The sequence below is a fragment of the Aythya marila genome, assembly GCF_965140915.1.
Source record: "Aythya marila genome assembly, contig: HAP1_HAP1_SCAFFOLD_193, whole genome shotgun sequence".
Lineage (NCBI taxonomy): Eukaryota > Metazoa > Chordata > Aves > Anseriformes > Anatidae > Aythya > Aythya marila.
The window spans coordinates 88523-112345 of NW_028136875.1; the positions used below are offsets into that span (position 1 = coordinate 88523).

The 23823-nt window shown below is 57.7% G+C and overlaps 2 protein-coding genes across 8 annotated transcripts; one reads left to right on the forward strand and one right to left on the reverse strand.

The window, feature by feature from the left end:
* Positions 1–773: 773 nt before the first annotated feature.
* GALNT6 (polypeptide N-acetylgalactosaminyltransferase 6) lies at positions 774–16907 on the reverse strand. 4 transcript variants are annotated; one of them, XM_082785729.1, is made up of 12 exons: positions 16815–16907; positions 14441–14625; positions 8475–9065; positions 7380–7552; positions 6110–6259; positions 5766–6000; positions 4024–4141; positions 3716–3916; positions 3126–3257; positions 2213–2314; positions 1923–2075; positions 774–1805 (listed from the first exon to the last, which is right to left on the reverse strand). In XM_082785729.1, exons 3-12 carry the CDS (start codon positions 8960–8962, stop codon positions 1692–1694), a joined length of 1866 nt encoding a protein of 621 aa, XP_082641855.1. In that variant the 5' UTR covers positions 8963–9065; positions 14441–14625; positions 16815–16907; the 3' UTR covers positions 774–1691. The 4 variants fall into 4 exon arrangements, with proteins under 4 accessions (XP_082641855.1, XP_082641857.1, XP_082641856.1 ...); XM_082785731.1 differs by lacking the exons at positions 14441–14625; positions 16815–16907 and adding an exon at positions 13500–13634; XM_082785730.1 differs by lacking the exons at positions 14441–14625; positions 16815–16907 and adding an exon at positions 11858–11901.
* On the forward strand, positions 12110–20387 carry LOC309891368 (uncharacterized protein). Of its 4 annotated transcripts, XM_082785733.1 has the most exons (6): positions 12110–12173; positions 12706–13044; positions 13737–13804; positions 15487–15609; positions 16647–17155; positions 18213–20387. In XM_082785733.1, exons 3-6 carry the CDS (start codon positions 13756–13758, stop codon positions 18375–18377), a joined length of 846 nt encoding a protein of 281 aa, XP_082641859.1. In that variant the 5' UTR covers positions 12110–12173; positions 12706–13044; positions 13737–13755; the 3' UTR covers positions 18378–20387. The 4 variants fall into 4 exon arrangements, with proteins under 4 accessions (XP_082641859.1, XP_082641860.1, XP_082641862.1 ...); XM_082785734.1 differs by lacking the exon at positions 12110–12173 and having other exon boundaries at positions 12405–13044; XM_082785736.1 differs by lacking the exons at positions 12110–12173; positions 12706–13044; positions 13737–13804 and adding an exon at positions 14635–15385 and having other exon boundaries at positions 16450–17155.
* Positions 20388–23823: the final 3436 nt, after the last annotated feature.

The window sequence follows — 23823 nt, forward strand, 5'->3', positions numbered from 1 at the left end:
AATAATAAAAAAAATGCCACTGAGCACAGCCAGCAATGAGGCTGGAACCAGACAACTACACGGGACAGTTTGAGGTTAAATGAAATGTCAGCATGGCTTCAGGGTGCAGTAAAAATCTGACTTCTGGCAAATAAAGAAAACAAACAAACAAACAACCCCCCATGTACATATATATTTATTCCCTTTAAAAAGGAGACTGTTCTGGGGTGTGTTGGCAATTGCACGCTGCTCCTCGGGCATCCTCCATCTGATGAAACCAGCAGTGTTGGGGTTTTCCTCCACAAATGGAGCAGGTGATGGAAAACGGCACCTGTCCCAGGTTTGACAGTTTTGAAGGGGAAAAGAATAAAAAAAGAAAAAGGAAAGAAAAAAATGCACCTGCTCTTATCTCTACAGGATAAAAGAAAAAAGATTTTGTTCGGAAAATTGTTTCTGAATAATCACTTACTATTTTTACTGGTGCAGAAGTGTCACTGGTGTCACTGATGGACACCAGCCAGCCCTGCCCCAAGCCCTCCCCTTCCCACAATAAAGCTGAATCCCCCCCCAGTACAACACCTTATTGCACAGGTGGAATTAGAGACGGATGCTTTGGCTAAAGGAAGTTCCCAGGGGGAGCTGTGGAGGGAAAGGGAGTGAGAGCAGGGGCGGGAGCGTGGGGGCAGAGCTTTGGGGCAGCCCACGGGGTTTTGGTGGTTCTGTTGCCGCAATGTGAAGGGCTGAGGAAGCACAGGCAGAGACGGGATGTCTGTAAAATAAATCATCTCTTTATTTCAGGTCGCATATCAAAGACAAGTTCTCCCTCTCTACTTCCAGGAAGGGTTTTTCTCCCCTAAATCGAATGGGGACAAAGTTCTGGCAGCTATGTAGGACAAGAGGGGCTCGTGCTCCGGGCAGCGCCGGGGGCATCGCTCCCAGCCAGACCTCACCTTTGAGACCCTCACTGGGGGTGCGAGCAGCCCGCGCAGGGACCCTTCCTCCTGCTCAGCACGAGCAGAACCTCACCAAGAAACAACAATCATGAAATCATAATTAAAAAAAATCATCTAATGCTTTTTCCCCCCCAAAATCAAGCCTGGTATCTAAGGCAGACAGCCCGAAGAGCAGCCCGAGATCCCTCTCCCTTCCCAGGAGCAGGGATGCCCGGTGCTGGCAGCAAGGCAGGGCTGGATCCTGGCAGCCAACAGGCGCGTCCCAGCACCAGGCACCCGGCTCCTCCGCCTGGGTTGAGCCCCTGGTTCAGCCCCGCTGCAGGATTGACCCCACGGCCCTTTTGGGTTGCGTGGCCGTCGGTCATCGCCCTCCTCCTGGCTGCAGGAGCTTCCCAGCGGCTTCCACACGCAGCTTCTCGAATGCCCGATGTGAAGCTCAGAGTCTCTCCAAGGAGTCCAGGGGCCCTGGCATGAGTCCAGCACCTTCCTTCCACATCTGGGCACCAAAACACGCCTTTGGGCTCCTCCACGACCCCCTTTCAGGCTCCTTGCATTATTGCCGTGCCCCCGAAATTCGCAAACGGGAGCGGTCAAAAGGCACAGGACTGAGTTCAAGGCAGATGTGAAATGCAGCATATTTAAGGCTTTTGCTTCTTTTAAATTAAAAAAAAAATAATAATAAAAATAAACAGGGGGAAGTTTTGGATCCTGGTTTCCTGAGCGCAGTCGGGGCTGTCCGGGGCTCGATCCACTCGCCCGCTAGGTGAAGGACCAGAGCTGGTGGGGGTCCGAGGGGTTGCAGGGGACCATCGACGGGTGCTTGCCTCGTGCCGTCAAACACATGCGGGAGGCTGGGTTTTTAATCAGCCGGTCCTGGCCGAAAACAAAAGACAGTGCCTGGCTCAGCTCGCCCCAAAGGACAGGAGCGAGGGGTGAAGCACCCGCATCCCACAGCGCTCCCCGGGGACGGGGCTGGAGGGGGCTGCTCACCTGCGCCAGCTCCCACTCCTCGTTGGGGGGCACCCGCGTGGGCTTCCCCCGGTACTGGCACTCGCCCAGCTCCACCAGCCCCGAGCCAGCCCGCAGGCACAGCTGCTTGCCGATGTTGTGCCGCAGGTCCCGCTGCGTCGTGTACTCGAAATACTGCGGGGGGCAAGAGCAGGGTGAGGGAGGGGGAATGTCAGCCCCTCGCCAGCTGCACCCCGATAAAACAACCCATGGGGGAAGCATGGAGGGGCTGCGAGAGGGGCAGTGCTCCTTGGGGTCGTGCAGGTGCCTACCTGGTTGCCCCCCATCCCGTGGCACGGGTACATGATGAGCGGTTTCCCACCGTGGTTGTTCTCACCGACATCCAGGCAGCTTTTGGTGCCCTCATTTTTAATCTGCAGGGAGAAAAAATAATAATAATAATAAAAACAGGGAGCCCGGATGGAGCCACGCTCGGTGCTGGGGTCGCAGGGCACCTAAATATCACCGTGCAAACACGGCACCGGTACCGGTGCCAGGTCCGGGTCCCTTGTCCTTTCCAGGACACCAGGAACGCCCGCGGCAGCGCCTCCTCCCCGTGGCTCAGAGCGAGAGCCGCCCGGCCAAAGTTTCAGGAAATAGAAGTGGATTTAAACCCGGGTGGGAGCCAGTGCCAAGCCCTCGGCGGACACGTAACCACGCTCAGCTTCCCTTCAGCCGGTCCCACGAGCCCGGGGAATTACACACACACGCAGACCACCGGGTGCCAGCTTGGAGTAGGGGATTTTTGGCAGCTCCCTCCCCGCAGGCAGGGCCAGTGCCTCATGTCCTGCCCGCCCCTCTCTGCCTCGTCTCTTGGCACAGATCATTTATTTTTTTGGGGTCCACCTGTCAATGCCCAGAGTTGATGGCATGGGTTAGGAAAACTTTCAGCTCGGGAAATTTTCAGCTGTTTTGCCTGATTTAACCCATGCGACGGCCCCTCCGGGGCCCCGAAACCAGCTCTGCTGGATTCCAGCTCCCAGCTTCACCTCTCTGCTGTCAGCCGGAGCCCGAAGCAGCCCCATCAGCTGAACCAGAAAGGCAGGGGCCCCTCCAGCACCCTGCTCCGGGCTGCCTTAAATGCAAAAAGCAAAGCCCAGCCTGCTGGGGACGTTGCTGCCACCACTCTTTGTAGCAGAGGGAGCAGCCCAGAGGGTGGCAGGAGCTCCACACCCCCCTACTTACCGCCCCATAGAAAGTGGGAGTCAGGTCGGGGACGAACATCTCGGGGTAGATGGTCTGCAGGTACCAGGTGAAGTTCTTGCAGTGAAGCTGCTCCCTCAGCTTGCGCCGTTCTGTAATGTCACCATACGTCTTCTATCGACAAAGTCACGTGAGAAAATTAAACTAACCTCCGAAGCCAGCCAGGAAACCCCCCCTGAGCCAGCACAGAGCTTTGTCCTCCCAGCTCTGCCACCGTCTGTCACATCGCCCCCGAGTCCCGCAGCAGCCGGGACCGAGACAGGCTCTGGGGTCCCACGAGACACCTCTGGCCCCAGGCAGGATTTGGCTGCTCACACCTGGGACGTTCTGGTGTCAGAGCAAAGCCAAGCAGCCGAAAACCCTTTGGTGTTGTAAAAGAATGTGTATTTTTCTGCTGGAAAGTGGTATGGCAAAAAAGGGCGTTTTTTTGGGGCTATATCCTTCCACCTGCATTTGTTTGCCCAGCTCTGGGCTGAGCATGCAGATCCCTTGCATCTCCCCCTGCTCAGGCCTGAGCTCCGTGCAGGATCAGGCCCCCAGGACAGCGAAAGCACCGCCGGCATGCACGGTACCTCTCTGGCCATCTGCGCAGCCTGCTGGTTCCTCCTGTAGAAGATCTCCTTGTAGCTGTCCATCCACACCTCGGCCAAGCGGACCTGGTTCCTGGAGATCACCTGCGTGCCCTTGGGGAAGGTGTGGGGGCTCTTGGAGCGGAAGACGTGGCCCACAACGGAGCAGGGGATGATCTCGAGCTGGCCCCCGCACTGCCAGACCTGCGGGGACGAGACGCGGGGCTCCAGCACCCCCCGAGGGCATGGGTGCCCCCGGATAAAGGGGCATTCCCCAGAGCCGTGTTTTAAAGAAGGTGCCTGGCCCTCACCCTGAAGGACATTTCCACGTTCTCGCCTCCCCAGATCTCCATCTGATCGTCATAGGAGCCGATGTGCTCGAAATAGGACCTGGAGATGGCGAAGAGGCCGCCGGCAAAGGTCGGAGATCTGAGAGAGAGAGAGAGAAAACGGGGGCTGGAGGGAGGCTGCCTGCACCCCCCCTGTGCCTCCACCTGCAAAATGGGTTAAAAAAAATAAAAAAAAAATAGCAGAGGTCTGAATTTTGGGGACACCACAGAGCAGCTGCAGCTCCTCGAGCTCCCACAGCTGTGGCAGAGGGGACACGGCCAGGACAGAGCCGCTGCCAGGAGGGGACAGCAGGAACGCGGTGGCAGCATGACTCCGAGGGGCCTCGCTGCTGATCCCCGATCCAAAGCGAGAGGAGGATATTATTACCGAAAACCTATCGCAGAAAAGAAAGGCAGAGATTAGCTCAGTGACCGGGCACCCTATTCACTCCTCCGGCTTTTCTAATCTGCTCCATCTGATCTTTACAAGAGGGAGGCTGGAATAGAAACTTGCTTTTATTCAGGAAAAAGGAGGGGGAAAAAAAAGGGGGGGCTTGTTGAGTGGCTGCGTTCCTGCTGAGAGGAGCAGAGAGAGATTAGACGCTGCTGGGAGCCAAACCGTCGGAAAAAGGGACCTTTATTGGGGCAGGGACGTCGCCCGGGTGACCTGTGCACAAAGCCAGCCCTGCTGCGGGCAGGATGCGGCCACGGCCAAACAGGGTCGGGTATCTCCCGGCGGGGCTGCTGGGGGCACCGGCCGGAGATGCAGAGGGGAATCTCCCCCCTCCTTTAACACCCCTGTGGTCTTGCAGCTCTGCCAAAATCCCCCCCCTGGCTGCTTTGAACGGCCAGGATGAACAAGGACCTGCTTTAGGGGTTACACTGACCCGTCAGGCATTCTTTCTGCATTATTTCCAACCCGCACGGGGTCTCTGCCTGCTCGCAGGCTGCACTCCACGCACCCCACTGCTGTGGGTCTGCCTGCAGACAGCCCCAGCTCCCCCAGGGGAGGATTTTTCTCCTGCTGTTTAACCCCACGGGGAGAAGAAAACCCCATGGATGTGGCCAGCAGGCTGCAGCCTGAGAGCAAAGCAGCGTGCCTGGGTGCTGGGGGGTTTCTCTGCATGCATAATGGGGTGGGAAGAAAGAAAACCCGAGGTGTCTCTGCACAGCCCGACCCACAGGTAACATCCCCTGGGTGCTGTGCCAGCGCAGGCAGCCACTGGTCCCCAGGATTTCCAAGTGCAAGAAGATAAAAGGCAGCAATTAGCGCTTAATGAGAAACTGTGCAAGAACCAAGATAGAGCTGGCGGTGATTTAAAAGCTCTTTTCATAGATGTTTGTGGCTCTGCACTCACCAAAGCTTCCCTGAGGTTTCCCCTCTGCTACCTCCATGGCCCTGACCTTCCCTGAGCATCCCCTCCTGGGGGAAAGCTGCCCGAGAGGCCCTGACCCGAGCATCCCATGGGGGGGATCCCCTGGGAACACACAGCTTCACCCGCTGGGCCTCAAAGCTGTGGCTTGCAGAGAGAAAAACACCAGGGAAAACCCCAGCTTGCTGGGAAAGGAGAAAAATCGACCGGAGGAGCCGGCAGCTTCCTGGCACTGGACAGCCGGGGCTCGCACCCAGCTCTGCCACCTCGCCTGAGCATCGCCTGCTCGGCCAGCTCACTTTGCAGATTTTGGGTCTGGAGAGGATGCCAACGCCCTCTGCCAAGGCTTACTTGATGGGGTAGGTCTCGTCCTTCCTCCTCTGCCTCTCCCGGGGCGGGATGACCTCCCAGCCGAAGGTCAGGCTCCAGTCGAAGTTGCCCCGGCTGTGCTGCTTGCCGTACTGCACCGGCTTGGAGAACTCGAAGGTGTTGAGGTCGATGGTGGTGATGTCGGGGCTGACGACGGCCGTGGGCTCTTCGGCGATGCGGGACAGGAGGGGCTCCAGCCAGCCGTGGAAGCACTCGCCTGGGGGCACAGGGAAGGGTGAACCGACCTCGCGGGCACCACCGTCACCTTCCCCTCTCCTCGGGGACCCGGGGGCACCCGCTCGTGGGACAGGGAGGGGGGTACTCACAGTGGGCGTCCAGGAAGGTCAGCACCTCCCCGCTGGCCACGCTGGCCCCCAGCAGCCGGGCCGTTATCAGCCCTTTCCTCTCCTCCTGCCGCACCACCCGCACGATCTGCAGCTGCTTCACGTAGCGCTCCAGCTCATCCTTCAGGTAGTCTGGGGGGGGTCAGGGGGAGAGGAGAGCCACCGGCTCCAGGTGAGTGGGGGTGTTCATCCCACTGGGTCCCTGCCCCTTGGAATTGGGGTAGGGGCTTCCCCAGTCCTGCTTGGACCCTGCACTCGGGTTGGGGTCCAACCATGAGCATGGGGAAACCCAAATCCTCCCTGTCCCTCCAGCCCAAGAGGTTTTAGTTGCTAAAAACTAGGCGGTTGATAAACCCCCGCACTGCCCTGACCCGAGGAAACGAGCTCCCAGATCCACGCCTTGCCTTTCCCAAGGTCTTTTCCTGGCAGCCGGGGGAGAGGCTGCTCCTGCCCTGCCCTCAGCTTACAGCTGCTGCCCGTGTTCATGCAGCCAGGCCACAACCTCTTGGCCAAGGACCGGCCGAGAGCTCGCTGGGGCGGAAAGACAGTTGCACCCAGTTGCACCCAGTGTCACCCCGCGCAGAGAGCTTGGAGAGGACGACCTGTGCTTGGGGCAAGAAAACCCAGGAAAGAATAGCTGCTGCGTGAGAAAGCCCCAAAGTGCTTTTCCCGGGGATGCTGCCTGCTGAGCGAGATGTTGCTCTTGCCCCATAGGATGTCCGCATGCCCCGGGGGATGTTTTGGGTGCAGAAACCCCTTTATGCCAAGGTGCTGTCGTGGCACACGCAGGTTTCTGCGCCCTGGAAGCTCACACAGCTGCCACGGGCGGAAACGGAGCGTTTATCTCCGGGACAGGGCAAGGGTAAAGTCTGCTCCTCTCCTGACATTGAAACATGTCATTAGTTTGCTTTGGGTGTAACTAATTAAGATTGCCAAACTGCGGTGTAGCGGGTGAGCGAGCTGTTTGCTGAGGTGGCAAGGTGTTTGCAGGAGGTGGGAGGAGTGCCTGGGTTTATCCGGGGGCTTTGTTAAAAGGAACCAGCAGCGTGAAAGGAAAGAAAACCAACAGCACTCAGCAGGTATGAAACAAGATGGAAAAACACCCGTCCATGCCCTGAGCCACCCATCAGAGCTTTCTGCTCTTCCTCAGAGCTGCTCAGCGCCGCTCCCAGCTGCTCACGGGGTGGCAGCGATGCTCCTCGCCCCCCGTCCTGCAACGTCCCGTGTCCCCCCGCTGCCAGCCCCAACCCACCGTCCGTGCTGGCGTCGTCCACCAGGATGATCTCCTTCAGCAGCACGGCCGGGGAGGCGTGCAGGACGCTGTACACCGTGCGCAGCAGCGTCGACCACGCTTCGTTATGGAAGACGATGACAACGCTGGTGGTGGGCAGGGGCGGGCAGCGCTTGAATTTCTGGTCGATGCACCTAAGGGGGGCGGGTGGGGGTTGGAAAAAAAAAATAAAGCAGAATTTAAGCACAGCATGGATGGGACGTGAAGAACCAGCGGGGCAGGGATGCCAAAACAAAATACCCCTCGTCCCCCTGCTGGGGCGTTCTGCATGGCGAGGCAGCAGCACCGGCAGCCCCCGCGGCTCTCGGCTCGCCACCGCTTTGATTTCACTCGGTTTCTACCTCTTCCCCCCCAGCCCTGTCGCCGCCACCTCCGGTTGAGTGAATAACATTCCCGTCCCACCCCAGACCCGGTGTCCCCCCATTGTCACCGCTACACCTGCTAGGCACGGATAATCGCCTGCCGGCTTGGGGCTGGGGGGCCGGTCTGCGCACCAGGGCTGGGTTTCTACCTCCTATTCAAGCCTTTTTTCTCCAGGAGCCCCCCCCAGACCCACCCCCGACCAGGCAGGGGCTGGGGGCACGCTCTAATCCGGCGGCCCAGTGCTGGAGGGCAGGCGGTGCAGTCTCTGGAGCTGAGGCCGCTTCCTTCGCCCCCCTGCCTGGCCGGCTCTGAGGCTGTTCCACTCGGCTAAGAAAAGAAAAAGTCAGATTACGGCAGAGCTGGCCGAAATAAAAGAGGGAAGGGAGGAGCTGGGGGAGATGCTGGAGCCAGCCGGCCGTGGGGCCAGGAGCAGGTACTTGGGGACACAAAGAGCCGCCGCACGCTTTCACCCCTTGCAATTAAAAACCAAGCATGAGGCAGACAGAAATTAGGGGAAATTCTGGCTCCCCAGCCCGCCGGCCCCAAGACAGTGAATTTCTGCCTCCTGTGCCGAACTGCTACCCCACCAATAGCGGAGGCAGCGAGCCTCGCTTTTATTTCCCCTTAAACCTGCCCTGGAAGGAGCAAATGAAGACTCAAACGAGCCCAGGGCTGCATGGAGGGGGCTCTTACTCCGGCGGGCGGCTGTCGGGTCCCAGCGCTCGCTGGAGGGAGATGCGGTCGCTGGCGAAGGCGTTGAAGCAATGCTTCTCGTAGCCCCGCTCCTTCTCCTTGGTCTCCTCCGGCGTCCACTGGTCCTTCTTGAAGGCTTTGCCGTCAGCTCCCGGGCTGTTGGGGTCCTGGGGGGGCCGCTCCATCAGCGGGCGCAGCTCCGCCGCCGTGTAGAAGCCGGGCAGGCAGGAACGGGCGCTGCGGGGCGGCTCCTCCGGCTGCACCGGAGCCCCGATCTGCAGCTTGGGCATCGAGTCCCGAATGTTGTTGACCGCCCCCAGCATCAGGTCAATGACCTGGTCCTTCCCGTGGACGATGTTTTTCAGCCAGGGCTCCTCGCTCGGGTCTCTGTCCCCGACGTCCCTCTGCAGGATGAAGAGGAAGAGGACGAAGATGGCGCCCACCAGAGCCACCTTCAGCGGGCTGTAGCGTCGCCGTAGGAGCCTCATCCTCCACGGGGCGGCCGCGCCGTCCTCCCCACGTGTCAGCGACGTGTGTTTAGGGACACGGGGTCTCCAGGCACTTCATGGTGACGTGCTGTGCTCTGCTAGCCTGGGGAGGAGGAAAAACACCCGCAGGTTAATTCCCAGACCGCAGTCAACAGGATGCACTTTGGCTGCGATATATAAAGTTCACTCTCCGCGGGGCAGCGAATGAGTCTGGCTCTTGGCATCGCTGCCAGCGAGCGGAGCCTCTCCCATGTGGCACCTCCCAGTCCCTCCAGCCCACAAACCCACGCTGAAAATAAAACCCCACACAAAAAGCGGGGCTTGAAGGAGGCTGTGAGCTGTGCCGGCTGCTGCAGCATCACCCCGCAACCCTGCACGCGGGGAAGGAGCCACACAACGGAGCTAAAAGAGCCACTAACTTCCCTCTAATATCCCCAGTTATGCAGAAAAAGCCTTTCCCAGATACTTTTCCTGCCTGCAGCATCGCTGGGAAGGAGAAGATGTGCGAGTCCCCCCCGAGCTTCGCTTTTTGCTGAAGGGAAGCAGCAGGTCCAGCGCCCGGCTGAGCGCTCCACGATGCCGCCGGGACCGCCGAGCTCTGCCTCCCGCCGCTCTTTGTGAGCTGCTGCCACCGGAGCATGGACAAGCTCCGTGGGAGCCATTCACCGGCATCTCCCCTCCTCCTCTTCAGAATCTCCCCCTCCTTTTTTTTTTTTTTGATGCTTTGAAAATTGCGAAGCCCCCCACAGCGCTGTGGAGTGGAAAAGGGCACCTGCCATCAACTTCAAGGGCGAGGAAGCTCAGCTCGGGGCTCCTTATTCTTCTGTGGCCATGCGAGGCTTTATGGGCCGGGGGAATAAAGCAGCGGGCTTGTAAAGGAGGAGGAGGAGGAGGAGGAGGGAGGGGGACAGCCCGGTCCCTGCACCCGAGGTCACTGCTTTTAGTGCTGAAGGGCTGCGGGATCAAAGCCGGCAGCCAGAGCACGCTTCACTGCCAAGTGCGCCTGCAGAGAGGGGTACCGGCTCCTGAGGAGGATGCTGAGAACCACTCAATGCACAGGGGGAAAAACAAAAAGCAGGAGTAAGGAAAAAACCCCAATTCTCCCCATTTCACTTGTTGGAGAGCTGAGCTTCCGCCTCACTTGAACCCCTGGGTCCTGAGGTTCTCAAACCCTCATTTGGCAAGGCAGCGTCAGGCAGTGAGGAGTGACCTGTTTTGGGGAGAAATGCCTATTTCCACCATCCCCACATCTCTCCAATAATCCCCTGCCTGCCACGTTGCTGTGACCACACTAATGAAGCGCTCGTTACCCACTAATAAGCCCCAGCACGGCATCCAGGGCCAGGGCACCGCTTAGTGCACAACAGCAGCTGCAGCCCCCAAGGGTCCATCCCAGGGGTGCTCCTACCTCAAACCACAGCCCCACCCCCTACCCCAAAAGCAACAAAAAACCCCGACAAGCAGCAAAACAACCCCTCGACACGCTAAAATCTCAGGCCAGCCTTTCTCAGAGGGCTCTCTCCCTGCTTTAACCTCCGGTGGGTGTTGTAAGCGAGCCATGAAGAGCGGAGCTCGTGGGGTTTGTGGACATGGCATCGAAAGGACAAACATGAGCCATGGGACGTTTCCTCCCCAAAACCACCGAGTGACACCCCCACAGCAGTGCAGGCACCGAGTCATGGCGCGGGATGGGTCCCCGGGGTGACTCCTGCAACGAGCTGCAGCAGGAACTCCTGTGCGCTGCTTTCTGCTCCCAGTCCTCCACCACAAACCCATTCCCACAGGTCAGAGCCACCACAGACCCCGATGGGCATCACGCCCCGAGCTCCCTCCTGGCCACAGCACCCCAAAATTCCCCCCTGGGACAGGGCTCGCCCAACACCCAGCAAAACCAACGGTGGAGTGAGCACGTCGCAGCTGCGTGGCGTCGGTCCCCAGCGGAGCCTGTTGTATGCAGAAGAGGTCAAAAAAAAAAGTAAAAAAAGGAGAAAAAAAAAGCAGAGTGGGTTGAAATAATCACCGGCACGGTCAGGCCGAGGGTGGCAGCGGGACGGAGCCCGAGTGGCGGGGGTTCCCACACAGCTGCGACACCCAACGCTTCCTCTTTGACGCCCGAGGGAGGAATCGGGGCGGGGGGGAAGCTCTCGGAGCCCAAATCGGGACCTTCCTCCGGGGAAGGAAGCACCGCGGGGGGGACAAATCAAGGCAGAGCAGAGGGACCTCGACGCCGCGCCCCGAGTCACGGCCCCGGCTCCAAGTGGCGGCCGCGTTGGGCTCCGGGTGCCGACGGCCCCCTGGGACCACGCCGGCGGGGTGCAGCCCCCCGGTGAGACCCCGCTCCGTGCACACCGGGGGAAATCCGGTCCCGGTCCCCCTGGCTCCGAGGAACGGTTACCGGAGCCTCCGGTTCTCCCCGGAGCATCGCGGCGCGGCTTTAGTTTTAAGCAGATTGGTAAAAAACAGAGAAAATGGGGTGGGAAAGGGAACGTGAGCGCGGCTCGGTGCTACGGGACGGACCCGGGTGGCCCTAGGGGGCAGGAGGGCTCCCGCCGTCCCCTGGCCGGGATGAGGGCTCCGGGCAGGGCTCCGGTCCCTCCGCAGCCGGGACACCGGGGCCAGGAGCGCGGCGTGGGCTCTGCCTACCGGGGGATGAAAAAGGAACCGGGACCCCCGGCCGGCTGCGGGACGGATCCTGCCCACCTCAGCGCCCCGAGCCCCGCAGCACCGGGACCCGCTGGGTTACACCGGGGGGCTCCGTGCCGGCCCCGAGCCTGCGGCACCGGCTGAGCACCGAACCGGCTCCGTCCCGGTTCCCAGCACCTTTCCCCGGGCACCGGGACCGGGACCGGGACCGGGACCGGGACCCAACCCCTCCCCAGCCCACCCCCCCCTCACCTGGCTCCGTAGCGGCGGCGGGCGCGGGGCCGCAGGTGCCGTACCGGGGCCAGGGCGTGGCCGGGGGGCGTGTCAGGGGGCGTGGCCACCGCCGCCACCTGCCACCGCCCCGGGGCACAGGTGCACGGCGCCCGCGCCGCGGTCCTAGCGCCGCCCGCCAGGGACCGCAGCCGCGGTCCTAGCGCCGCCCGCCGGCTAGCCCGGCCGGGGGAACGGGACGGGACGGGGCGGGTCTGACACCCCGGTATCGGCCACGGCGGGGCTCGTCAGGGGCACCGGGGCATAGAGCTGGGGGTCCTGAGAGCCACGGGGACCTGTAGGGGCTGCAGGGGCCGGGCACCGGGGGTCCTGGGAGCGGTGGGGACCCAGAGGGGCTTGAGCCGTGGGTCTGGGGGGTGGCAGGGTCTGTAGGGTGCTGGGAGCCACGGGGGCCTATGGAGGCCATAGGGGGCTCCAGGGGCCTGATCCTGGGGTTGTGGGCGCCAGTAAAGGTCTTGGATCCCAGTGCTCTGGGTCCCGTAGCACCCGACGGCCGGGAGCTGCCGGGGCTGGGCACTGGGGGAGCGGCACCGGCTCGCCGCGGGTGCCCTCCCCGCTGGTGCTCAGTCCTTGCTTCGTGTTGAGTTAATTATTCTAGTTTGCTAATTATTCCGTGGCGGCAGCGTCACTACAAAGCCTCCGGAGCTCCCAGGTCGGCGGCAGTGTTTCGCTGCAGCTTGGACTTTATTTACAGTCCTTTTTATCGGGCTGCGATAATTGCCGCTCGTGTTTTCGCGTGCGAGTGGGTAAACAGCCTATCGACACTGCCACTTGCTAATTATTCCCATCTCTCTGTCGTCCCTGTTTAGCCTTTATCTTCTCACTGACCTTCTGATGGCACCAGTTTGCTGCTTGCCAGCAGCGCGGCGGATCGGGACGGGGACGCGCGTCCCCACGGCGTGCGCTGGGGCAGCAGCCCCAAGCCTTGAGCCCTGCTCCACGCGCCCCATTCCCCTTGTCCTCAAGCCCCGTGCTTAACGCTAGATGGTGGTATCTTCCCGGAGCTTCGGCCTGAGCCCTGGTGGCTGCCCGACACTGCTGATGGCAGGAAAAGTCCCTGGAAAAGCCAGGTGAGATAGCGGTGGTGGGAAAGAGACCCTCCGGAGAGCACGGGTGGAGGAAGGACGTGGCTGGGGACAATGTGGCAGGTACATGCACGGGCAGCCCTTTCTGCAGGGGCTTTCTGCACACCGAAGGAAGGGCACAAGCAGCCCCCAACCTCCCTGAGCATCTCTGTCGCGACATACAGAAGGGCAGAGGAGAATGAGGGAGGTGCTGGAGGCACCGGGGAAACCCCAGCAGCTTTCTCCGGGCTCCCAAAGGCAGAAGGGATGAGTGCTGGGAGGATTTTAACACCCATCAGAGCGTTTTCGTTGGCTCCTATGCTGTACAGAGGATTTGGGGATTTGAGCTGGGGTGGAGTGAGTATTAATTTGGATTATTGGGGTATTAGCTTGAATATTAGCTGCCTTACAGAGGATAAGCTTTGTGGCGGTCAGCGTCGCAGATGCACAACTACCCAGCAGCCTCCGCATTAAAGCAGCAACAAATTGCTTGAGAAGGGCAGGGGAAGGCTAAGTAACAGAAAAGACAAGTGTCTTACCTGGCATGGTGCAGAGAAGAGCCAAAACTCACCCGCCACAAGGCCACCCATGGCCTCCATAATAGTCTCCTGTGCTTTTCAGAGCTAATTTTAAACCCAGGCTTTGCACAGCAGTCGCCTGTAATTCACTGCTGCTTTATTTCCTGTCTCGCTGCTGTGCAGAGGTTTCGCTCTTAACGCAAAAAAACTGAAGGGAAATTCCCTGCCCCAATTTTTTCTGTTACTGATCTTTTTCAGTTGCGACGCGCCGAGCCCGATGTCACGCCGCGGCTACCCGGCTGGGGGAAGGAGGGCCCCCCCCAAGAGTAAGTGTGGTCCTGCGGAGAAGGGAGTTTTGGGGCTTCGCGGGGTCCACACAGGTCTGTGTCGTGGGGAGCAGGGTGGGAATGGTTTTTTTCTCCTCATTAAACCAGCCCCAATCCCCAGTGCCATGGGAGAACGCGGCTGACGGCACGTCCTTCCCCTCCGAGTCACTCGGTGAGCGACCGGGTCCCCGAGTTTTTGTTTTTGTTCTTGGATTGCTTTCTTTAATTGCGATTTGAAAAATGCTTTTCAAGGTTACACAGGAGATTAAAATCTCCTGCCCTCCTAATGCCACAGTAGTAATTTGGGGGAAATTAAGAAGCGTTGAGCGACTGAAAAAACAGCAGGAATCTTAAAAAATCAATACAGGCTTACTTGGGAATGACAGCTCCAAATCACACACCTCTTAATAATTAATTGGCATAGTTATATATAACTCCTAGGCAAAATATATCCCCTTAATCTTTAATTTGATATGTTACCAATGGCGTTAGCTGCTTTGGAGGTTGCGAAGTTTATATCCTTGGCTTTTAGGAATCAGTGGGACCCAAACAGCTGAAAATACAATCCAGCTATCATCACGGCTTGTTTGTGGGCTAAAAAGCGCAGAAATACCCTGCTCTGGAAGCGGACCTTACCATTTTGTCTGAAGTTTTCTTTGCGCTCGGTGCGTTTCCTTCACGTCGGCTGGGATTTCTGCCCTTCGCCCCTACCGGGGAATCCACAACACTCTGGGTGCCAGAGGAGGTTTCATCAAACCCATCAGCTGAGCCTCTAATTACAGAGCCGGAGCTTAAATTCACAGAGCTGAGCAGCAGCGAACCTGGAAAATATGACAGGAAGCAAAGCTGATTTGCATGTCTATGCTAATCGAGATTGCACAAATCTTTCAAATCAAAATGTACTTTGCAGATGGCTTGCAGATTTATACCACACTTTGGTTTTATTTATTATCTTTCAGACTGGTAATAATTGGTGCAATATGGTAAAACTGGAAAGTCTAATCCACAATACAGCTGTTAAAGCAGCGAGAAATGTACTGAACACAACGCAGGGAGAATTTTCTTTGTAGTAACAATATTTGGTTAAAGCATACCATGTGGGCAAAAGCTGGATTTTCATTTGCAGAGTATTTTCAGGAGCAGAACGGGCAGCTCAGGGCTGAGCATTTCAAGAAAAGGGAATTGAGCCCCCTGTGCTTGGACCTCTTTCCCTGCTGGTGTTCGTTGCCAGGAGTTTGTTTGCTCTCACACCACTGCACAAGAAAAATAAATCCCCTGAATGCACAGCCCTTGGTACTAAATGAATGTGAAATGCAAGTTTCCAGGTAGATTTTTACATAAATGGGACTTTTTGGTGTTTTGGAGCTCAGCTGCAGGCTGCGAGATGGAAGAGCCCAACTTGGCTGTTGAGTTATCCCCTGATTCTGACAGAATCACTTCCCTTTTCAGTTTTTCTGTTTTCTATGTAAATAGCAAGAGAACTGGAACTGGCAACGCTTCTTTCTGCACAGTCCCATACGCACAAGCTGAGATCTCTGGAGGTCTTGCACCACGACTGAGCACGGTCCTCCCCAGCTCTGGGTAACCTCGGTGGCTCCTTGCTGCCTTTGAAAAACACCCAGCTGGTCATTTCCTCTCGTTTTTTTCTTTTCTTCTTTTTTTTTTTTTTTCTTTCTGATTAGGCACAATGGAGATGGACAAAATATTCCTCCAGCTGTGTGAGGAGGTTACCAGGCTGCAGGATCTGTGTGCGAAGCAGGGCAAGCTCCTCCAGAAGCTGACTGCCAGGAAGGGCCCTGTCCTCGGTAAGCAGCAGGGCTGGGGAGGGCGTGCTGAAATTGCTCTTTCGCTAAAAAGAGCAGATCTATGCTGATGGGAGTGATTTGAACCTTCATCCTCATGCTGGCAAGGGCTTTGCTGCCAAAAGTGGGGGTGACATTAAAGCAGGCTTAAGGCACGCATGCTCCACTCCCTGTGCTGGCTGTCCTAGCTTTTTGGCTTCGCCTTCACCACCAAACCAGGAGTAACATGTGTGTGTCTGCTTCGAGGCGTGTTAAAACCACCACAGGCTGCTATTTACATGTGTCTCCCCTGGGGAGAGTGGGAAGGAGCTGGGGCAGATGGTACTCATTGCCTAGAGCGTTTTTGGAAGGCAGGGATGGTGGTGGAGCCTCCTTGGACTGCGGTTTGCCTGGGTGAATGTTCTCGCCCAGCAGCCTGCCTGGATTTCCAAGAAATCTCCTGGTCCCCCACCATGGCCCATGTGCTCTTCTGCTTCCCCCTGTCCCCCCGCAGTCACATTAATCTTGCAGGGTTTTGCAAGTTTTTCCTGACCTTACAGGCTGTTTTCTGTGGTCAGGAGGGATTTGCCCAGACGAAGGGCTGCCATGTGCTGATTTTGCAGCCGGGCAGCCCCGCGTGCTCCCCAGCCCTGCGGTAGCCTCGTTTCCCCCATGAGGAAGGGGGCGAGCCTGCAGCATCACCATCTGCACGTCCTTCCCTCGGGGCTGGCATGCAGATAAGCAGCTCCAAACAGTGCCCAGACCAACGTCATTATGCAGGGACGCAGCGATATCTCAGCATTTCCCCTCCTAGGACAGCTACTGCTCTTCCTCCAACTCGCATCCCTTTCTGGCTCTCCTCAGATGCCGTTTCTTTGCTGCTCCAGCCTTGTGTTTGCTGCCACCCCCTAGCCGTGGGGGCAGCGAGATTTGCTGGCCCACTCTCCCCCCGAGGAGATAACACCCGGTAGTTTCACTGCAGCACAAAAGGAAAATGAAACATGGGGAAGGGAAAACACAAATGCCACAATCCCCCAGAAATGACCTGATTCCTTTCAAAGATATCCCCATGTCGCTGCCGGTCCAGTGCACGGAGGACACGGCCACGGAGGAAGGGGAAAGGCCACCGGGCAGCCCACAGAAGTGCTCCGAGGCCCCGGAGGGCTCTGCCCACCCCCTGGTGCAGCCGCACGCTGCCGACGTGCCCGGCTTCGACAGCAGGTACCCACCGAGTGCCCCAAACGGCAGCGTCTTCGACGGCGGGGCTGGCAGAGCAGCTCTTGCTGTGGCTTTTGGCAGCAACAAGGCAGAGAGAAGTGAGAAGATGGATCTCGACACGTGGCTGAAGAACTGTAGGATGCTTCCTATCATGAATAGCCCCGAGGAAGAAGTGAGAGCTTGCTGCAGCCCGCAGGAGTTCAAGGCACCAAATGCCGAGGCTGTGGACTCCTTCCTGACTCTCTTGGACCTTTACAAAGGCCCAGAAGCCCTTCAGAAGGAAGATGCTCCCAGTGAAAGTGCTCAGGCTGCTGAAGAAAAGGTGCCAGTAGAGATCCGAGGACCCATGAAGGTAAATGGTGAGGCTGGCAGGGATTTTTGTCTGGGAGTTTTGCGTGCTCTTCCCAGTGCAACGGCATCTGCCAATCTTCATCATCCTCTCCATCAGCCCGGGTGTAACGTGGGGAGCTCTGGCAGAGTAGAGGTTTATGGTTATGTCCTGAAAAGGCTTCTAGGCACCCAGTTATCCAGTTTTGAGGGGAATTAGGTCCATGAAAGTCCCTGGGATCTGGCTGCCAACCACCTGATGAGTGAAACCTTTCCCGTGATCCATCCTGCTTCTGTCTGAGGCATTGAGGAAGCCTTGAGGTGATTGATTCAGTCTGGGAAGGCCTGTATTGACCTCCTTGGGATCTGCAAATTAAATGAGTTCTTAAATATTTCCTTTATTCTCCGATTTATCAGGTTCTGGTAAGACTTCGCAGTGTGCTATAGGCGGGACACCAGTGCTGGAATGGCAGTGAGTGTCCCCATAATGCCAAGCCCATTTCCTTTAATTTCTTTTCCCAAATGAGGCCCTTAAAAATTATTTCATGACTGCTGTGGCTATACATTCATGGGGAAAGCTATTGATTTTCAGCCTGGGCTTTATTTAGAAGCTAGTTTCTTTTTAAGAAGAAGGAGGAGAAGAAAGAAATAAGAGGAAGCGGTGTCTGTCTGGTAAAGTCCTAATGTGCCTTATCAGCACTTAAATGATAATGGCACAAAAGGAAATTACAAATGCTCTCAAGTTCACTTCTTACAAAAGCACTTTTCTCATGTTCTTGCTTGGGTAGTGATTGTAGCACTCAGGGGAAAGCGTTGGGTGATGGGGGAGGCTCAGGAGACAGCATCCTCTGGCAGATTTGGGCGAGGATGGAGCGAGGCGAGACTTGAGCTCCCCCAGACTCCAGCCCAGGGCAGCAGCCCTCTGCTCAGCCCTCCTGTGGGCACAGAACCTGCTGTTGGTTTGGGAGGCTGCACTTCGGCATGGTCAGCCCTGGGATGTGGAGGCTGAGACACAACTAGGGGCTTGAGAGAGGCTGCCTCTGCCCTTCCCACTGACCACTTCTCCCTTCCCATCCCTGCAGACGTCCTGGACACCAGGCTGGATGCTGGAGGATGCTCCGCTCGGGCAAGGTGACGTCCTCACCTCTGAGCCCGCTCAGACTTATGACATTTGCCAGGCGATTTTCCCCTCGGATGCAGCAGCCCAAGCAGACTATTTAAAGCAAGTCTTAACCCATATGAAGTAGGACTTTCCACTCGTAAACCTGCGTATTTGCACCGCGACCACGATGGGCTCTGGACCTTCATGAGATCCTGCTGCTGGGTCAGCTCAGGCAGCAATCCTGTTCCGAGTAATCTGGCGTGCTCCCAGACTGGTGCTCCCGTCCCTTGTGCCCTGCTTGACGGGCCAGCTGGGGGCTCGGGGTGTGTTTTGGCTTTTTGAGCTTTGTGGATATCAAAGCAGCTTCTGTGCCAGGGTCTGGAGGTGTGTGGGGGATGTGGGGAGCTGTAACTCAATGGGAAATGAACATTTTTCAAAATTCTCCATAACCGCAAAAGTTGAAATACTTTTTCTGTAAATAGAGACATTTGAAAAGCATTGGCTTTTTATGAGAAGTCTCAGCTCGGAGCTCAGTTCATCTTCATGCGCATGCTTGGCTGGCTCCATGAGCAGGATCAGGCCCTTGTTTGGCTGGAGGTCAAAGTGGGTTTTCTCCCATCACGGTGCAACCTCCCCATTTGCATCTCCAGCTCCAAGTTTTATCCCATGGCTCCTCAAATTAATTAGATCGTGGCAGGACTTTATAGTGTTTTGTGCTCTTGTTTAGAACCTGGAAGAATATATCTGTTTCCAACATGCTAAGTTACTGGAAGCACCAGCTCAAACAGAGAGCCAGAGCAAGAAGGGCCATAAATTTATTTGGTATAAAATTGTAACAGCCATCCAAAACTTGCCGGAAGGAAGAAAACCACCCCAGTTCCTCCTGCTCTACGAGCAAGTCCAGTAAATTTAATTTAAAAATCCCAGGCACAGATGGCTTTTCTCAAGAGTAAAAGCAGTCGTGGCACACTGGTTTCCATGAGCTGTGCTCTGAAACGAGCCACGCGTGTGTCTGTGCGTGGCATTGCCCGAAATGGCACAAAAAATCACACTGGGCGCATTTGGGGTCACCCGTCCCCGAATTTCGGCGTGATGCTCCGCCTGCGCTCCATCCCTGGTGACTCAGGCCGTTTGAGCTGTCCAAATTCGACCAACTAACTTCACCGCGTGGACTTCGACGGGCTTCGTTATATTTTTAGATGTCGCGTTGTGCGGTGCAATTAGTCACCCCCCTCCCAGCCAGATGGTCCACGGTGACACAGGAGCTTCTTTTTTTAATCCGACACTTTCCATTGGCATGAGCATGCCTCTGCTTCCTAAATAACCTTAAGTATAGGGTGTTTGTTTTAGCTGCAGAGAGTGGGCGGCGTGTTATTGTTTTTCCCCAGGTTCGGCTCACCAGGGCTCCAGTGGGTGTCATTTCTGAAAAGGCAGGAGCAGAATGATGGCAGTTTCCAGTAAGGAGAAATTGGAAAATCAAGGCTTGATGTGCTGGATTAAACCTGCTGTAATTCTGGCTGCTGGGCGTGTGCGTCGGGCAAGCACAGGAATATGCGCATCCTCCCACGGCTCTTGTTTTCAAGGCTTGAAGCAGCTGAAGAAGGTGACCCCAGTGCTTCCCAGAGAGAACCAAGCCAGCCCAAAAGCAGCTGAACACCAGATTTGGGTGGAAAATGTTCACTTGTTGAGTTTTCTCCTCGAGGAGCCTGGGATGTGGGGAGGGAGAGGGGGCTGAGAGCCCGGGGCAACGTGCATGCACCCATGCACGTGCACACACACACACGCGTGCACACACACCCCGAACTCTGTACGAACACCCACAAATGTTACGAAATATTTACATTTCCTAAAGTGATAACAAATATTCTTGAAGGAAAGAAGCTCTGTGATGACTGTGGCTGTCCCCAGCCTCTCCCTCGTTCCTGGAATTGCCATCAGCAATAAGGGGAAGGGGGATCATCGCCCCACAACCTGCAGCAGGACCCCCCTGTGCCACCAGCAGGAACGGGAAATCGTTACCAGCTGTTAATTAATGACCAGCCCTCTGTTGTCATCTCCCATTAATGGAAGAGAAATGCTTCCTTATCCCGTCTTGTTTGGCCATGGATTCGGGGAGTCTGAAACTGGAACACGGAGCACAGGACGTACACTTCCAATCAATGAAAGAACTTTAAACCACGGTCATTTGAAGCGTTTTCTGTATGAAAACTGAGAGCGATGTCTTGGGCTGCTGAATTTGGGAGGGGCTTTTGCTTTTAATGCAAGATTTGCCACAGGCCTTTCCTGGGGAAAAACATGGGGCTAATGGGAAGGGAAAGAGGGGCAATCCCTGCAGCAGGGCGAGCCTCGCGGCTGGTCCCTCGTGAGCAGCATTTGAGGGTATTTTAGTGCTTGGTTTCTCTTGAAAATATGAAATGCTTTTGGGGTTGTAGAGGATGTGAAGTTCTAGCAGCTGAGCCCCAAAAGGCTGGGGGAAAAGCAGCATTTTAATGTTCGCTGGCACTTTGCAAAATGCCTGTTGGGGGGCTTGGGGGTGATGCTGGGATGTGATGCTTTGGGGGGGGTGTGATACTGGGGGGGTGATGCTGGGGGGGTGATGGAGGAGGACTGGGGGTGATGCTGGGGGAGGGTGATGCTGGGAGAGACTGGGGGTGATGCTGGAGGAGGCTTGCTGGTGGTGCTGGGGGGGTGATGCTGGGGGGGGGCTGGAGGGAGACCTCGAAGACCCCGAAGGGGCTCCTGGGGCTGGGGCCGGGGCCGTGCTGGGGGGACCTGGGGGGGGCTGTTCCCGGATCGAGGCCGCGGGGCCCTCACCGGGCGCTGCCCCCCACCCCCTGGGACCCCCCCAGCCCCGGCCCTGCCTCCTCCTTCCTCCTCCTCCTCCTCCTCCTCCTCCCGGCCCTGGGCGGGGTTTGGCCCCGGCTCTGGGAGATGGTGGAGCCGGTGTGAGCGGCACCGGGGCTGCAGCCGGCTGCGGCCCCCCCTGGCCCCCGAGCCGCGGGGGGAGCCCGGGACCCCCCCCCTTTCCTTTTCCATCCCCCCCCCCGTCCTCCAGCCCCGACCCCGGCCCAGCCATGCCCGCCGGCAGCAACGAGCCCGATGGGATCCTCAGCTACCAGGTGGGGGGCAGCGGCCCTGGGGGGGGGGGCACACATCAAACCCCCCCCCCCGGTGCGGCCGGAGGATGCTCGGTGGCTGCTCACTGCGGCATTGCCGGCGGAGGGAGGAGGGGGGGTCCGGGGGGGGGGTTTGGGGGAGGGAGGGCGTCTGCAAGGAGGGGGGGGGGAGCAGGCTGCAAAGGAGGAGTCCGTAAATGGGGGGGGACATCTGGAAAATGGGGCTCGGGGGGGGGCAGGCTGCTGAAGGGGTGCGAGGGGAGGCTGCGAAGCATCTGCAAGGCCGAAAGGGGGGGGCGGGGGGGGCACAAGTGGGTGCTCAAGGTGGGTGCGAGGGGGGTGTGAGGCAGCAGGGGGGCTGGGGGGGCACCAGGTGTTTAGTGAGGGGGCGCCCCAGCCGGCAGCATCTCCCACACGCCTTGTCTCCCCCCCCACACACCTGGCTGTGACCCCCCCTTTGAGGCCGCAGCCCATCGGAGGGGGACAAAGGCCACTGTCCCCGTGCCACGCAGCCAAGGGGGGGCTCTGCCATTGTCCCCCCCAAGTGCCTGGTGTTGGGGTGCGGGCAGGGAGCAGCGGGGAGGTGGCCCCCACCCCTCCCACCCCCCTTTTAGCATCATCCTGGCCAGGAGGTCCCTGGGGAGCGCCTCCTGCCCCCCCTGCAGCGCCCGTCCCCTCGCTGCTGAGCACCCCTGGGACCCCGTGCCCCACGAGTGGTGGCCCCGAGTCCTCCTGCAGGGCCAGGCCCCGCTGGAGGAGCTCTGGGTGGCAGACAAGGGGGGTGAATTTAATTCACCTTCCCTCACCCCCGGGGAGATGGGGACAGTGGGATGGAGGCGGCAAAGGGAAAGCTACCGGAGCATCCCCCAGCTCCCTCCCTGCTTCGGCTCCATGCAGGCAGCATCCTCATCCTGCAGTAACACAGGGATCAGCCTCGTTAATTACATTTGGGGCATCATTAAGTCCATTCAGCTGGCGTGGCTCATGGAGCTGCAGGGACCCCATCCCTCCCATGGCTGCTGGCCAGTCCTGCTGGCACGTGGTGGGACCAGGGGGACGGGACACGAGCTTTGCCTGCTCACAACGGTGCTTGTGGTGCTCCCCGGCACCAGGAGGGCTCCAAGCTAGACCTGACCCTCGTCTTTGAGCTTTTTCCAGTCCTCATTTACACCAGAGTTTCCCTGGGGAAAGACTTTTCTTTCTCAACCAGAGGAGTTGCACTGGGGCAGGTAAACTCAGGCAGGGCACTCCAAAAGCCCCCTCTCTCCTGCTGGGTCAAAAAAAAATCACTGCAAAACAATAATTTTGAGAAGTTTTGAGGTGGGTACGGGGAGAGGCGTGTGCTGAACTCACAGCACTAAGGGGTTCACTGCAGTTGTGTCAAAACGAGCCTTCCTCCTTTGCTCCAGTGATTTCTGATTTCATTTTTACAAGCAATAATTGCTTCCCGACAAAACCAGCTAGGAAGCAGCCAGACGGAGCTTTTTGCTTAGAAAATAGCGAAGTGGAACCACTCTGGCTGCTCCGAAGCCCACAGACATGCCCTGCAAAGCTCAGCGTCCCCTTTCCCGGCTCATTTTCGATGATTTGATGTTTTCCAGGCGCCTGTCAGTGGTGGAGAAGGACAGAGAGGGAGGGCGAAGCGTCTGCAAGGGCTGGTGCCCGTCCCGGGTCCTCTCCTTCCTGCCCTGCCCTATCCCACGGTCCCATCCCATGGCTCCACACTGCCAATGCTCTCCTAAACCATTAAATCCTCCAGTGTCCCCAGTGAGATAACCCCGCGGGGCCCATTCAGGTGCCCTAACTGGGTCCCAGAGAGTTTTGATTAGGGCCATTGGCTTTGATAGCATCTCTGTGCAAGGCTTGCAGTGATTTTGGGGATGCTGCAATGGGCAGGGAAGGGTGATGGGATGCTCAGAGCATCCTGCCACAGACCCAGCAGAACCTGGGACTTTTTGGCAGAGGGAGGTGCCCACTTGTCCAGTTTGTGCTTGTATTTGCTCTTTAAGCATTAACACTAAATAATAAAAAAGCAGCGGGGATTCGAGCTTGGGTCATGATGGGATTTTAACTGATTAGACCTCGGTGTCAGCTTCCTTCTCCGTGTTATTTTACACCCCGTGTCACCTTTCAGGGCAAGCCAGGCACTTAACCTTTGTGCCGAGCGGTGCCGGGGAGGAAGTTCATCAGAGCAAGCGAATTTGCATCATAGAAATGATGGATTAGCTCCGATCAGAAAATAAAGTGGGGCTGGAGACAGCTGGCCAATGTGAGCAGGGGAAGCGAGAAGAGTAAAAACGTTGCTTATCTGGATGTGTCTCCCAGCCCCGTGCTTTGTGAGGGTTTCTCGGGAAATGATTTCACCCCTCGGGAAAGCAGGGCAGCAAGTTTTGGGGAGAAGAAACCAGCAGGAGCATGGGGAGGAAAGGGTGCACTTTGCTAAGGGGCTCTGCCTTGCTGTGTCCTTGCATGGTA

Coding starts and splice junctions, on each gene's coding strand:
- LOC309891368 (XM_082785733.1), top strand. CDS start 13,756: ATGTCACGCCGCGGCTACCCGGCTGGGGGAAGGAGGGCCCCCCCCAAG. Junction 13,805..15,486: donor AAGGAGGGCCCCCCCCAAGA/GTAAGTGTGGTC, acceptor CTTTCTGATTAG/GCACAATGGAGATGGACAAA. Junction 17,156..18,212: donor AGATCCGAGGACCCATGAAG/GTAAATGGTGAG, acceptor CCATCCCTGCAG/ACGTCCTGGACACCAGGCTG.
- GALNT6 (XM_082785729.1), bottom strand. CDS start 8,962: ATGAGGCTCCTACGGCGACGCTACAGCCCGCTGAAGGTGGCTCTGGTG. Junction 6,260..7,379: donor GGACGACGCCAGCACGGACG/GTGGGTTGGGGC, acceptor GACCCCCCCCAG/ACTACCTGAAGGATGAGCTG. Junction 3,917..4,023: donor ACGTGGAAATGTCCTTCAGG/GTGAGGGCCAGG, acceptor TCGTCCCCGCAG/GTCTGGCAGTGCGGGGGCCA.